Raw genomic sequence first — 14,823 nt, 5'->3', positions numbered from 1 at the left:
ACGTTTCTGGTCTGTGACCGTTCGTCAGAACTGGAAAGGTTAGAAAAAATCAGGTTTTAAGCAAGTGAAGGGGAGGGGTTGGGGGAGAGAACAAAGGGGAAGGTGTTTGATAGGGCAGGAGAGATTAAATAACAAAGCTGTCCTGGGACAAAGGCAAAGTGTGTGTTACAGTTTGTGTTGAAAGACAAAGCATTAGTCCAGAGATCCTGTTAATAGGAGAATAATGAGGAGCTCTGACTACAGGGTTAAAAAATAAAATATTAACAAAAGGCCAGTCATGTTCTGAAGTTATTGAACTCCATGTTCAGTCCGCAAGGCTGTAGAGTGCCTAATCAAAAGATCGGGTGCTGCTTCGCCAGCTTGCGTTAATGTTCACTGGAGCAGGCCAAAGACAGAAATGTTGGTATGAGAGTAGGGGGTGGGGTGCATGTTGAAATGGCAAACAATCAGAAGTTTGGGGTCATGCTTTCGGACTGAGAGGAGGTGTTCAGCCAAGCGGTCACCCAATCTGCGTTTAGTCTCCCTAATGTGGAGACCACATTGTGAGCAGCGAATGTAGTATACTGAACTGAAACAAGTGTGGCGCTGTGTCGGCGGTGGTGACTGTCACAGTGACTGTGGGACATAATGAAATCCGCGGCACCAGCTTTTATATCATTCGGGACTGGATCGTATTGGCTGCTCACCTCCTGAAGGGACCAGGCGAACCTGGACCATCAGCATCGAGAACCAGAGCGGCCAAAGAGCCGAGGCTCAGCTGGAGAAGCAGCGGCGGCGGTGTTCGGAGCCGGGATATATAGGCAGCGGAGAGCGAGGCCCGACACTAGAAGCTGCGGCGGCGGTGTGAGGAGCCAGGGTATAAAAGCAGCGGAGAGCAAGGCCCGACACCAGAAGCAGCGGCGGTGGTGCGAGGAGCCGGAGTATAAAAGCAGCGGAGAGCGAGGCCCGACACTAGGAGCGGCGGCGGTGTGAGTGCTTTGTTCTGTTCTGTGGACCTGCTTGACCAGCAAAAATCGAAGTGTGATGTCACAGGAGGGCTGTCAGAAGTAATGCGCGGGGTGGAAATGGCAGTCAGTGAGGTAGTATGCTCCTGTGAAATGTGGGAGATCAGGGAGAAGTCAAATGTCCCTGACGACTGCGTTTGCAGGAAGTGTGTCCAGCTGCAGCTTCTTTCAGATCGGTTGGAGCGGCAGTTGGACTCACTGAGGAGCATACAGGAGTCAGAAAGTATCATAGGAGTTTCAGGGAGGTGGTCACACCGCAGGTTCAGCCAGATAGATGGGTGACCGCCAGGAGGGGCAGGCATGTAGTGCAGGAGTCCCCTGTGGCTATTCCTCTCAATAACAAGTATGCTGTTTTGGATACTGTTGGGGGGGATGGCCTCTCAGAGGAAAGCAACTGCAGCAGCCAGGTCAATGGCACCACAACTGGCTGTGTGTGTCAGCAAGGAAGGTCAAAGTGTAGGCGAGGGTAGTGATAGGGGACTCTATAGTCAGGGGCACAGACAGGCATTTCTGTGGCCGCGAGCGAGAATCCAGGATGGTGTGTTGTCTACCTGGTGCCAGGGTCAAGGATGTCTCTGAGCGGCCACAGGGCATTCTGCAAGGGGAGGGTGAGCAGCTAGAGGTCGTGGTCCATATTGGTACTAACGACACAGGCAGGAAGAGAGATGAGGTCCTGCAAAATGAATATAGGGAGTTAGGCAGAAGGTTAAAAAGCAGGACCTCTAGGGTTGTATTCTCAGGATTACTCCCTGTGCCACGTGCTAGTGAGGGTGGGATAGGAGGATAAGGCAAATGAATGCGTGACTGAAGAGCTGGTGTTGGCGGGAGGGCTTCAGCTACTTGGACCATTGGAATCTCTTCTGGTGCAGAGGTGACCTGTACAAGAGGAACAGGTTGCATCTGAACTGGAAGGGGACCAATATCCTTGCTGGGAGGTTTGCTAGTACTACTCGGGAGGGTTTAAACTAGTCTGGCAGGGGGGGTGTGACCCAAAGTAGTAGTTTCTCTGATGAGATAGTTGAGGCAAATGTAGAGGTTAAAGCAAGCAAGTCCAGTGGGCAGGACAGGGAGCATGGAAGGTCTGGTAGGCTAAACTGCATTTACTTTAATGCAAGGTAAGGCAGATGAACTCAGCATGGATCGGTACATGGGATTGTGATATAGCTATTAAGAAAACGTGGTTGAGGGATGGACAGGACTGGCAACTCAATGTTCTGGGGTACTGATGCTTCTGGCGTGACAGAGGAGGAGGGGGAGTTGCACTATTGATCAGGGAGGACATCACGGCAGTACTTAGAGAGGATATCCCGGGGGGAATGTCCAGCGAGGCCATATGCATAGAACTTAGAAATAAAGGGGTGATCACTTTGGGATTATATATAGGCCCCCCAATAGTCAGAGGGAATTGGAGGAGCACATATGTAGGGAAATCACAGATAGGTGTAGGAATTATAGGGTTGTAATAGTAGGTGATTTTGACTTCCCTAATATTGACTGGGACTGCCTTAGTGCTAAGGGATCAGATGGGGAAGAATTTAAGTGTGTCCAGGATAGTTTTCTGAAGCAGTATTTGGATGGCCCTACTAGAGAAGGGGCTACACTCGACCTCCTCTTAGGAAATGAGGCTGGGCAGGTGGTTGATATGTCAGTGGGGGAGCACTTTGGGACCAGTGACCATAACTCTCTATTAGCTTCAGGATAGTTACGGAAAAGGATAGGACTGGTCCTCAAGTTGAAGTCCTAAATTGGGGGAAGGCTAATTTTGATGGCATCAGACAGGAACTCTCAAAAGTTGATTGGGAGAGGCTGCTTACAGGTAAAGGGATGTCTTGCAAGTGGGAGGCTTTTAAAAGTGAGATAGGAAGAGTTCAGGGCCGGCGTGTTCCTGTTAGATGGAAGTGCAAGGCTGGCAAGTTTAGGGAACCTCTGGTCAGGACAAAGAAGGAGGCATATGTCAGGTATAGGCAGCTGGGATCCAGCAAGTCCCTCGGAGTATAGGGGATGTAGGAGTACACTTAAGAAGGAAATTAGGAGGGCAAAAGGGGCCATGAGATTTCCCTGGCAGATAAGATAAAGGAGAATCCTAAAAGATTCTATAAGTATATTAAGAGTAAAAGGGTAGCTAAGGAGAGAGTAGGTCCCGTTAAGGATCAGTGTGGTAATCTATGTGTGGAGCCATGGGAAATGGGTGAGGTCTGAAATGAATACTTCTCGTCTGCATTTACCGTGGAGAAGGTCATGGAAGCTAGTGAGTTCAAGGGAGGGAACAGCGATATCCTGGAGCATATCAACATTACAAAGGAGGAAGTGTTGGAGGTTTTGAAGCGCATTAATGTGGATAAATCCCCAGGGCCTGACCAGGTGTATCCTAGGATGCTATGGGAAGCAAGGGAGGAGATTGCTGGGGCCCTGGCAGAGATTTTTGTATCATCGTTAGCCATGGGTGAGGTACCGGGAGACTGGAGGATCACTAATGTTGTGCCTTTATTTAAGAAGGGCAGCAGGGATAAGCCAGGGAACTACAGGCTGGTGAGCCTTACATCAGTGGTGGGAAAGTTATTGGAAGGGATTCTGAGAGACAGGATTTATATGCATTTGGAAAGGCATGGTCTGATTAGGGATAGTCAGCATGGCTTTGTGTGTGGGAAATCATGTCTCACGAATTTGATTGAGTTTTTCGAGGAGTTGACCAAGAGGATTGACTAGGGCAGGGCGATGGACGTTGTCTGCATAGACTTTAGCAAGGCCTTTGACAAGCATGGTAGGCTGGTCCAGAAGGTTCGAACACATGGGATCCAGGGTGAGCTAGCCAATTGGATACAAAATTGGCTTGGTGATAGGAGGCAGAGGGTGGTAGTGGAGGGTTGTTTTTCAGATTGGAGGCCAGTGACCAGTGGTGTGCCGCAGGGTTCGGTGCTGGGCCCTCTGTTGTTTGTCATATATATTAATGACTTGGATGGGAATGTAGGGGGCATGATTAGTAAGTTTGCAGATGACACCAAAATTGGTGGCATAGTGGACGGTGGAGAAGGTTGTCTAAGATTACAACAGGCTATAGATCAACTGGGAAAGTGGGCAAGGGATTGGCAAATGGAATTTAACGCAGGCAAGTGCGAAGTGATGCATTTTGGGAAGTTAAACCAGGGCAGGTCATATACAGTGTGGCAGGGCCTTGGGCAGTGTTGTTGAGCAGAGAGACCTTGGGGTGCAAGTGCATAGTTCCCTGAAAGTGGCAACACAGGTAGACAGGGTGGTGAAGAAGGCATATGGCATGCTTGCCTTCATCGGCCGAGGCATTTGAGTACAAGAGTTGAGACGTCATGTTACAGTTGTACATAACGTTGGTTAGGCCGCACTTGGAGTACTGTGTGCAGTTCTGGTCGCCGCACTACAGGAAAGATGTGATTAAGCTAGAGAGGGTGCAGAAAAGATTCACGAGGATATTGCCTGGTTTGGAGGGCTTGAGTGATAAAGAGATTGGATAGGCTGGGTCTGTTTTCCCTGGAGCGAAGGAGGCTGAGAGGGGACATGATCTAGGTATATAAAATTGAGAGAGGCATAGATAGGGTAGATAGCCAGAGTCTGTTTCCCATGACGAAAACTAGAGGGCATAGATTTAAGGTGAGAGGGAGGAGGTTTAAAGGGGATCAAAGGGGTAAATTTTTCACGCAAAAAATAGTGGGTATCTGGAATGAGCTGCCTGAGGAGGTGGTGGAGGCAGGAACAGTAGCAACATTTAAGAGGCATCTGGACAGGTACTTGAATGAGCAAGGCATAGAGGGATATGGAATTAATGCAGGCAGGTGGGATAAGTATAGATGGGCATTATGGTCGGCATGGTTGCGGTGGGCCAAAGGGCCTGTTTCTATGCTGTATGACTCTGACTCTCAGGACAAGTAAATCGCTGCTTCACCTGAAAGGAGTGTTTGGGGCCTGGGATAGTGAGGGGAGAGGAGGTAAATGGGCAGGTATTACACTTCCTGCAATTGCATAGGAAGGTGCTCTGGGAAGGGGACAAGATGTCGGGGGTAATGGAAGAGTGGACCAGGGTGTCACAGAGGGAATGATCCCTTCGGAATGCTGACGGGAGGGGAGGGGGAGAAGTGTTTGGTGGTGGCATCACGCTGGAGGTGGCGGAAATGGCGGAGGATGATCCTCTGGATGTGGAGGCTTCTGGAGTGGAAAGTGAGGACAAGGGGAACCCTGTTGCGGTTCTGGGAGGGAGGGGAAGGCAGAAGTGCTGGAAATGGGCCGGACACGGTTGAAGGCCCTGCCAACCACAGTAGGGGGGAATCCTTTGTTGAGGAAAAAGGAAGACATATCAGAGTAAAAAAGTATCTTTTTTTAAGTGAGAAATACTGATCAAAAATTAATCTCCCCACCTCAAAAATGCATGTGCTCAAAAGATGATTAAAATCTCTTGTGGAATTTTATTTCAGTTCTGTTCTCGCCTCTTTTTCAAGTCTTCATCCAAGAAGGTAGCCAGATGGCTTGCTGCCAGGACTCTGCCAGTGACACTGTGTAATTACCTACCAGGAGGTTGCTGAGATGGGCCAAGAAAACTTTCCATCTGTCCTTGTGGGAATTTGCCAAGCAGAAGCATTCTGGCCACAGTTGGCAATACACAGTATATTGAATTGTGTGTTGGTGTGTTTAATACTGGTAATTCATGAGAAAGAGCTTGTTGTAACTTCATGATGGTGTGTAGTTTGATTTATGCTTTCATTACCCTCTTCCCCTCCCACCTCCTAACTTTTACACCTGTTCTGAAGGTGTGGACATGATTTGGTTGGAGTACAGCCCACTGGTACTGTTGGCACGCTGGCACTTGCCATCATGACCATTTGTTCCATGTGCGTGCCTAGGCAGTAAGTGTTGGCCGGTTGTTTGACCAGCTTCCAAATTGCTTCGTTGCAGGAGATGTTCTGTTTTTTTGAGGTGGGGAGATTCTGTTTTTTTTCCAGAATTGTTTGAAGCCCATTTTGAGGCCACTTTATGGGTCTTTTTAGTTGGAACAAAACATGTTTATGTATTAAACACTAGGCCACCATGAAAGAGATGGCGGATTGAACAGAGACATTGAGTTTAAACTGATTGGAGCAGGTATGCTGTGTAAACAGAGGTAGGGAACAGTGTGAATTCTACTGTCAGTTGGAATGGTGGGATACAATTAGACTGGGGCCTTTTTGTTGTTTTAATTCTATTCAGTTCAAGCTTTAAGTGTCAGTGGGATTAAAAGCCATTGGAATAAAGATTGTATTTTTCTTTTCCTTTCTGGTTACTCTTCTCTCCCTCTGCCTCTACCCCTCAATAACTCATGTTGTTCCTCATGTTGCATTTCCTCTTTCTGTAACAGGGTGGGACTGTGCAGTCTGCAGACTTCCCTACAACTGTTATTGCTACTGAGTTGTGATTCTTTGTAAGGTTTGCCTGTTTTGGAACTTTCTTTTACAATTAAGGTTTGTACCTCCATTAAATTGGTGAAGGCTTGTGGAGTCCATAAGTAGAGATTGCCCTCTGGTACCTTATTCAAGTGGATATTATTCATGTTTAAGCTGAGATGATTGTTAGCAGACAATTCTACCATGGAAGGCATCAGACACTGCAGCACTGGAAACAGGTGAGGTGTGGGAGCCCTGGCCATTTTTCTGTGTTACCTTCGCATATTGTCCATACACCAGTAATCATCCCAGTAGATATTTACATTTTTTTTGCCCCTCTGAATAGTGTGTGCCAACATGTTACTCACCCATGGGTGGGCGGTGGGGCATTGCATTCAAGCCCAGTTTTGTTATTTCCTGATTCTGCACATGCATTTTTTAAAGCAGAAGCTGCTGAGTAATGATCAAGGCCAGCTGCAGCAGCTGAACTCTTACCTGAGAATCGCTAACTCAGCGCAGAGCAAGTTTGGAACCTGGGGGCCTACTGCTCTGTATTGTTGAGTGTCACATCGTACGACATGGGTGTGTCATGGATTGAGTAGTAAAAATAACATTTACGTGGAATTATGCAAATCCAAGCATTTAACTTCGCTAACCTATGAATCGATTAAGAGTAAATAAGAGACAAATGCAAAAAAAATCTTAAATAGCAGTGATGGGTATAAGAAAGTAGTAGGTGAAAAATATATAAAGTGGCACAGATGTGCAATAATGCCCCCAATCGGTGAAATGTTTTCTGGTTAGAAATGTTGACAATATTCATAGAATGATACATCACAGAAGGAGGCCATTCGGCCCATTGTACCTGTGCCAACTCTTTGGTAGAGCTATCCAATTAATCACATTTCCCTATTCTTTGAGCAGATTTCCTTCAAACATTCTGCTTGTCTGCATGCAAATACCGGTCAACTGTGCTTGTATTTTTAATAATTTTGCCTTTGTGAGGGGTAAGTCTGAGGTAATTAAATTATTTTCTCATTTGTATGAGAAATGCGCAGGGGACATCTGTGTAATCCACTTCAATTGTCTTTGATTCTGAAAAACCTTATGAAACTTTTGAGCACATTTTAAATAAAAAGCAAGCAAACTGCTGTTGTCAAAGCCTGTTTAATGTTCAGACGTGAAATAAGTTGCGGCTCGTCTAGTTAATCATGATTACCTTCATCTCTCGCCATATATTTAATATAAATGTCATTCCCTTCCACTGTAATCTTCACAGTTTGCACAGGTGGGAGGTGTACATTCCATAGCATTCGAATTGTGGAAGAGCAAGGTCAGACTTGGGAGCTAGTGGAGATTGGCACTTTCATGGAGAGTGTGTTGCTTTCAGTAAAGCTTTGAACATCAAAGCACTTCGGTGTCACAAAAGCTTTAAAGCATGTAACGCTTTCTTCTAACCCTATCATATAAATACTCACATTTTTTATGGATCAGTTTTCTTCAGATTGTCGTCCTTCATTTTGATTTTTGTCACCCTTAACACTTTGATGTCTGGAAGTTAATCAGTGATTTTTTTTTTTACTTTGTGGTGGAGGAGTTTAGAGCCCTAACATTATGTGGTGACTGATCTTAAATACAATGACCTTAAGACTTAGCAAAGCAAGACTTCAGTTAACAGCCTTGAAATCATTAAAGTATTGTGTGGTAGCCTTAGGTTATTATTGACTTGATGGTTTTGAATTTTTCTACTTTGGAGTAACCTCTTGCTGTGTGTATGATTCGTTAATGTTACGTTGCTTTATGTTAAAGGTGCTATAAATACAAATTGTCGTCGTTGTCATAATTTATGTTCTGTAAAAGCCAAAACAACAAACTCAGTTTTCAGCATTTGGTAGACAGTGTTTTTCAGTGGAGTGGTACTTCTGGTGTGAGTGAGCGTGACGTGCTTGGCTGATTCACGTTGTGCCCCTTGTGATCTCTACAAAGTGAATTGCCGAAACAGTAGAGGGAAAGAATTGTGCTGTTTCCGTATCTTATTGAGGTTACACCTCCTAAGCTCTGTAGATAAAACAGATTGAACTGTGTGGGTTTGCACTCAGGGATACAAGACAGGAAGGTCATCCTTTTTGATCAGCGTGTGCTAACTTTGCCAATATAAATGCCTGTTGGCTCTACACCTACCCTACTGGAAATGCATGTATGGCCCTAAGTGAGCTATCCAGGCATTTGTGTAGCTATACCTTGCTGTCTTGTGAAACAGTATGACTTTCATTTGAGGAAATAAAAAAACTTGCTGTATTTAGATTCAATTCCATTAAATAAATATCCTGTTCAGTTTAGTAGGTAAATCCACTATCAGTGATAATAGATCAGGGAAGACCAGGGATTTAATTTGCTGATCTCAGCTGGCATAGTGATCCTATAATTGGTGTTTAAATCCTTTGAGTTTGCAGTGGGGGAGGGAAGAGCAACTTTTGCTTCCAATTTGCTACCCAGTGACCACCCCTAGCTGGAAAGTGCACGTGAGCATGGTTTGCATAAAATGTCACATCCAGCAAACATTTGCAGCCTATTTGATGGTCTACACTCAAGGAAGAATGCCTATTTGGGTGAAGCCCAAAGGACAGCTAGCACCTGTAAGATAGTGACACCTCTGCCTCAGCATGTTTCATCAGTATTCCTGGTATTGTTTGTCATCCTTGAGGATCAAATGAAAATACCACAGTGAGGCTGTGGGGAGGGTCTCCTTGTGAAAAGTTGGAGGTGAAAATATGTTGTGGGTGGAGGGGTGGCCAAGATTGCATTGTTTCTAAGCTCAACCATTCTTGAAGTAAGACGACATATCTTAGTATTGCCTCAACTTTCAATGTGTGAACAATGTGTAATTGTTCAATGGTCCCAGTAAACGACAAAAACATTAAACAATTTAACCTCTCAGCCCTGAGGGAAATGGGAGTAAAGCTTAGAACATAAAAAAAATACTGGTGGGTTAGGAATCACTTTTTTGTAACTCTTCCAAAAATGTGAATTTGTGTTCTAAAATAGCTTGCAGGGCATTAACGCCCTCCTCACACAATAAGTTGCATGACCATACTTCATTCTTGGCCTGCAGGATCTTTTTTAAAGGAGCATCTCTGCGGGTGTCTGGGGAATTTTGGTACCCCAGGCGATTAGGTTCCATTACCTCTTGATGGTTTTGGCATCTTTATACCTATCTCATTAACTCAATAAATGGTTCCTTTTTATTAAAAATTATAGAGCTGGTACCAAACAATATGCAAATCTGATTTTGCATCTGGTATCCCAGCTTAAAAACAAAACACTCAAGTAATCTAAATTTTTTTTAAACAAACATATCCTTTTTCATTTAATCAAACCTGGTCTAGACTCTTGAAAATTTTTCTCAATTGTAGCGTACAAAGTGTAGGTTTGAATCCAGTTCACAAAACCTAGGAATGTTTTCCAGAAGAGAAAACTGGCATCTATAGAGTTAATGTAACAATGTCCCAAGGCAATTCACAGCAGGGTTATACGGCTCAGTGTCAGATTTTGTTTGATAATATATTAAGACATATGACCAAAAACTTGATCAAAGTGGTAGGTTTTAAGGAAAGTTTTGAAGGAGAAAAGAGAGTTAGAGGGCAGAGAGGTTTAAGGAAGGAATTCCAGAGCTTAGGGCCTTAGCAGCCACCAATGGTAGAGTGATTGAAATTGGGGATTTGCAGGTTCCCGGAGTTGGAGAAGCACAGAGATCTCAGAGTTGTAGGGCTGGAGCAGATTACAGACTGACACAGTATTCTAGGTGCAACCTTTCCCCGAGGCAACTTACAACTTCAGCATTACCTCCAATATTACCTTGGTTTTATAAGTCAGTCTTCAATTACATTTTCTCACTCCTCCCTTGGCCCAAACATGTTACTGTTTAATTTGTATTTCATCTTTTTCTACCTAATCTCTCAACTTTACATTTGTACTGAACTTCATAATCAGCCTCTGTTTGACCTAGCCTGTCCAGATCCCTTGGATTATTGCAAATTAATTATCAGTAAACTAGAGAAAACCTACACTGGAAACTTCTTGCAAGAATTTGGTGTCTTCATTCAAAAGCCGTCTGTGTCTCATTTCCCTCTCCACTGCGGTTTTCTTGCCTCTCCCTGAAGGTTCTGATTCATACCAGGATATACAGTTCCAGCATTCTGGAACCTCTCCTCCTTCATAACTCTTCACATGAGTATCAGCAAACTATTGAATCAAAGTGGGCATCACAGCTCATCCTGACAAAGCAAGAGCCAGTGGATAATTTTTCTGAGTAGGAAGTGCGGCGCAGTGGTTAGCATCGCAGCCTCACAGCTCCAGGGACCCGGGTTCGATTCTGGGTACGGCCTGTGTGGAGTTTGCAAGTTCTCTCTGTGACCGCGTGGGTTTTCGCCAGGTGCTCCGGTTTTCTCCCACAGCCAAAGACTTGCAGGTGGTGGGTAAATTGGCCGTTGTAAATTGCCCTTAGTGTAGGTAGGTGGTAGGGAATATGGGATTACTGTAGGGTTAGTATAAATGGGTGGTTGTTGGTTGGCACAGACTCGGTGGGCCGAAGGGCCTGTTTCAGTGCTGTATCTCTAAATAAAAAAAAAGTGTAGCTGACTCTCGTCCTCTCTTTTCCCACCACACGCCCACCCTCTACCGCAGCTGCAGACCGCTGAGGCTACGTATAGCACCTTTACCACTAGTCATGCTGAGAACAGCTAACTCAGCACATCCTGGGGATGGAGTTCAGAACTTTACTGGTCTCTGATAAGCCCCACACTGGGTAGTGCATTTACCAACGAAATCCTAGTGAGTTTTTTTGAAAGAAGTGTTTAAAATGAAAGGAAAAGTAGTCATCCATTTCATCTGGCGAGAACATTTTCCATCTCCACAACCCATACTCCATTCTATCACATGCCATTGCAGGGTCATACCTCTTTTCCAGGCTTCTGCAAATGCTGTTTTTGAACTCCTATGAAATGCAAAAGAGCAACCTGATGGCTTGCCCTCGGGGCTATTTATAAATTCATATTTAACTTCAGTGTCATTAAAGACTGAAGGAGGTGAAGCTTCCTTTTCTTTCCAATACCCAACTTTCTAACTTGTTGCCTTGTGTTTTCCTTCAGTTTCCAGACTGACCGGCCTGCGCTGAATGTAGCCATATTCCCACTCCTTCATGAAGGACTTGCTGACGTCATCCGAGATGTTCCGATGATGCACTTGGATGAAATAACTCTGTTTAAAAGTCGTGTTGCAGAAGACCCTCTGCACCTCTGGTGGTGATGCTTAATACTGCCAAGCAGGAAAAGGAATTGAATGCAGTGCGGGTGACCCCATGTGTGACTATCCTCCCTGAATCTCCCCTGCCTGTCGATGACACTGTCATTTAAAATAAAACACACACATGCTTACTGTCTTGTGGAGACCTGAAAAGAGTTGAAGTTTGAAAATTACAGAAGTTTTTTTTTTGTTACCTTGTTTTCCTGCAAAATTCCATAAAATTTGGGTCAACACCAATAGTGATGGATTTTACATGTAGCAAGTTTTATGTTGTCTGCTGTAGTTTTCACAGTAATTGGAAATAACGCAAGAAGCTAAGGACAAGTAACAACCTATCAACTTTCATCCCATAGTACTGTAACTTTCCCAGAATAGCATTCATTGTGTTTTGAGAATAACTAACATTTGCCTCTACTTACTACTTAATTTATTTTTCTCTAGATTAAATCCTCTGATTCGACTTTTCCTGCCTTGCCTTTGCAAAAAATCTTAAGTGCAACCAAGTTTAGACTAGTTCTCTTTTTTTGTTGCCCTGTCCCCAGATTAACTGCTGCTTTTCCAGACAGTGCTTCAGCTTCAATAATCTTTCTTTAGCTCATACACTTTACAATTAGGATCAGTCTTGTTCTTCTCTACACCTCTTCAGTGTTTGTATATGTTCTTTGTGATGTGGTGACCAGCATTAAATACAGTTGTTCAAGTGTGGTCTGACCAGTGTATTGTAAAGTCTTTGCATAATCTCTTGGCAGTTGTACCTTTATCTTCTGGTGAAGTATTCCACCATTCTATTTGTCTTTTCTTTAAACTGCTTTGCTGCATTAATGATACTACTACTGCTCCCAATTCCGTTTCTAACATTCTGAATCTAATTTGTTATATACTTGTGCACGTTATGTAGAATTAGCTACATTTAGAATTAGCATAGCTGCTCTATGCCAGCATTTCTGATCCACATGAGCATCCTTCCACCCCTCTTCACCTAACCTCAAGAGTATTTCCTTTACTCCTTTCTCCCTTATATACTGATCTAGCTTCTACTTAAATGCATCCATAAATATGCATTTAAGAGGAAGCTAGATGTAGACTATTATATAATACTTTACATTTATCTGTGCTGAATGTGTTTGCTGTTTGAATACCCACGTACAGCTGTCAGTCAGCACTGGTGATTGGCATTTTTTTGGGCACTGTTAATTTCAGTATGGCAAAGCACACATTATGGATTCCTTATTTGGGTCTTTGCACCTTCTGCTCCAGGCACCTGTTCAAAATCAGAATTGTGCCTTTATTGAGAGAGTGAGATTACAGTTCAATGTGTTTGCTGTGCAGGGGTAGAACACGCAGACTAATAATAAAATCATTTTCGGGATTTCAGTGGTGGCTGAGTTGTTAAAGACCCTCTGCTTTACAGCCTGTTCCCAGGTTCCATCTTATCTCTGTGCTGAGTTAGCTGGTCTCAGCCAGGACCACACATGTGCTGCTGCAGCTGGCTTCCTTGCTGTAAGCTGGGGGTGGGATGGGGGAACCTATGCGGGCACCTGCCCCTGATTGCTATCCAAAATAGAGTCAAATAGCCTTCCAAGATGCAATGTGAAAAATGACCACCTGGTTTATGTCAGTGGGTGCATGTGGAGCTGCATCCCAGTATGACTTGGTGCCATCAGGAGAATAGGAGGGGAAAAATTCACAGGCATTACATTTACTTTTTAAAAAAAAAAAGACTTTTGAATAGGTAATTTTGAACTGTTACGGTACCACTGAGCTCCTGTTGGTAGTGCTGCTAAGCTATTAAAAGATCTGTGCTTTTGGCAGCACCACCGCCATGAATGTAATGGTATTGTAGGATTCTAAACCATTTCTGTTCCATTTCATATTTCTTTTATGAAATCCTTTTATTGATGTTTCATAAATTACATTACAGGAGGGAGCCATTTGGCCCTGTATCTGTGCTCGCGCTTCAACTGTAGTGATCTGCTCCAATCCTATGTCTGCCCTTTCCCTCTATCTTTTTCTAATCATCTCAATTGCTCTCCATTAATTCTTCTATAACTAAGCAATTTAATGCAGATCAGAAATTGGAACTTGTGAATGTAAACAAGCAGAACTTCTTCCTCTTCTGTCAATGTTCAGTCATAGTTGTAAACATACAGAAAGGACATGAAAGGCCCATGACCACCTTATCCCAGATATGGTGCAAGCACATGGGTGATGTATCTAACTTTTAACCATGCAAGAGGGGGCTGTGAGAGAAAACTGTAGCCACTTTAGGAAAAACTCTAATTCCTTTCTGAACCCTAAGACGAGCTGTAGCCCATTTACTGATCATTATGGTTCCATTAATGTCTTGATGCATAGTATAATGAAAATGATAATCAATAATAGTCACTGCAAAATATTGTGACACTCCACATATGACCTAGTCCCATTTTAAATTCAGTCCTATTAATCTGCTTGAGATTTCAACCAGTTAACCATCCATCACCATATCTGTTCTATAATTCAATATCGCATACTTGGTTTTATGTCACATGATTTTTGAAAAACTAGATGGACAGGCCGCCTTCCTCAAAGGACTTAATCAGGTAGGTGAGGCAGGATCTCTCTTGCCAGAAGCTGTACTGGAAACCCTTAATAATGGCTGAACCTTGATTGATTGTAAATCACATCCTGTATAATGCCTTCTAGCACGATCCCTACAATTGATGTTTTGCAGGGTATGGTAGCCTAGTGGTTTATGGTATTGGACAAGAAAGGTAGAGCTTGAGTGTTCAAATCCTACCATGGCAGTCTGTAAAGTTGAATTCAATAAACCTGGTAATTTTGAAGGTTTGTGGGTTGTGGTAAAATTTTAACTGGCTGACCACTGTCCTGCACCCCAATTTAGACTGCCCCCCCCCCCCCAAAAAAAAATATATCTCTGCTAAAGTTAACTTATCAGGTCAATGACCTTTCATTGGAATTTGTGTTGTTGTTCTGATGATGGGTGATCAAGCTGAAACTTGAACTCTTTCTCTCTCTCTCTCTCTCCACAGGTGCTGCCTGATCTGCTGAGTGTTTTCAAACATTTTCTGTTTTTATTTCTGCAGTAAATGAAGCCTTGCTAGTGTTGTCCACGTCCTAAGAATAACAAAAAAAAC

At 43.8% G+C, this 14,823-nt stretch overlaps 1 protein-coding gene across 1 annotated transcript in view; it reads left to right on the top strand.

Annotated features, from left to right (window-relative positions):
• The window catches only part of fbxl18 (F-box and leucine-rich repeat protein 18), a 41,421-nt gene extending 29,580 nt beyond the window's left edge, over nt 1–11,841 (top strand). The window contains exon 4 of the mRNA XM_068055778.1: nt 11,533–11,841. Within this exon, the coding sequence (XP_067911879.1) occupies nt 11,533–11,689 (157 nt within the window). The 3' untranslated portion in view covers nt 11,690–11,841. The remainder of the gene's footprint in view (nt 1–11,532) is intronic.
• Nucleotides 11,842–14,823: the final 2,982 nt, after the last annotated feature.

The sequence above is a fragment of the Heterodontus francisci genome, chromosome 24, assembly GCF_036365525.1.
Source record: "Heterodontus francisci isolate sHetFra1 chromosome 24, sHetFra1.hap1, whole genome shotgun sequence".
NCBI lineage: Eukaryota > Metazoa > Chordata > Chondrichthyes > Heterodontiformes > Heterodontidae > Heterodontus > Heterodontus francisci.
Note: the sequence above shows the minus strand (reverse complement) of the source record. Positions and strands in the feature narration are given on the sequence as shown.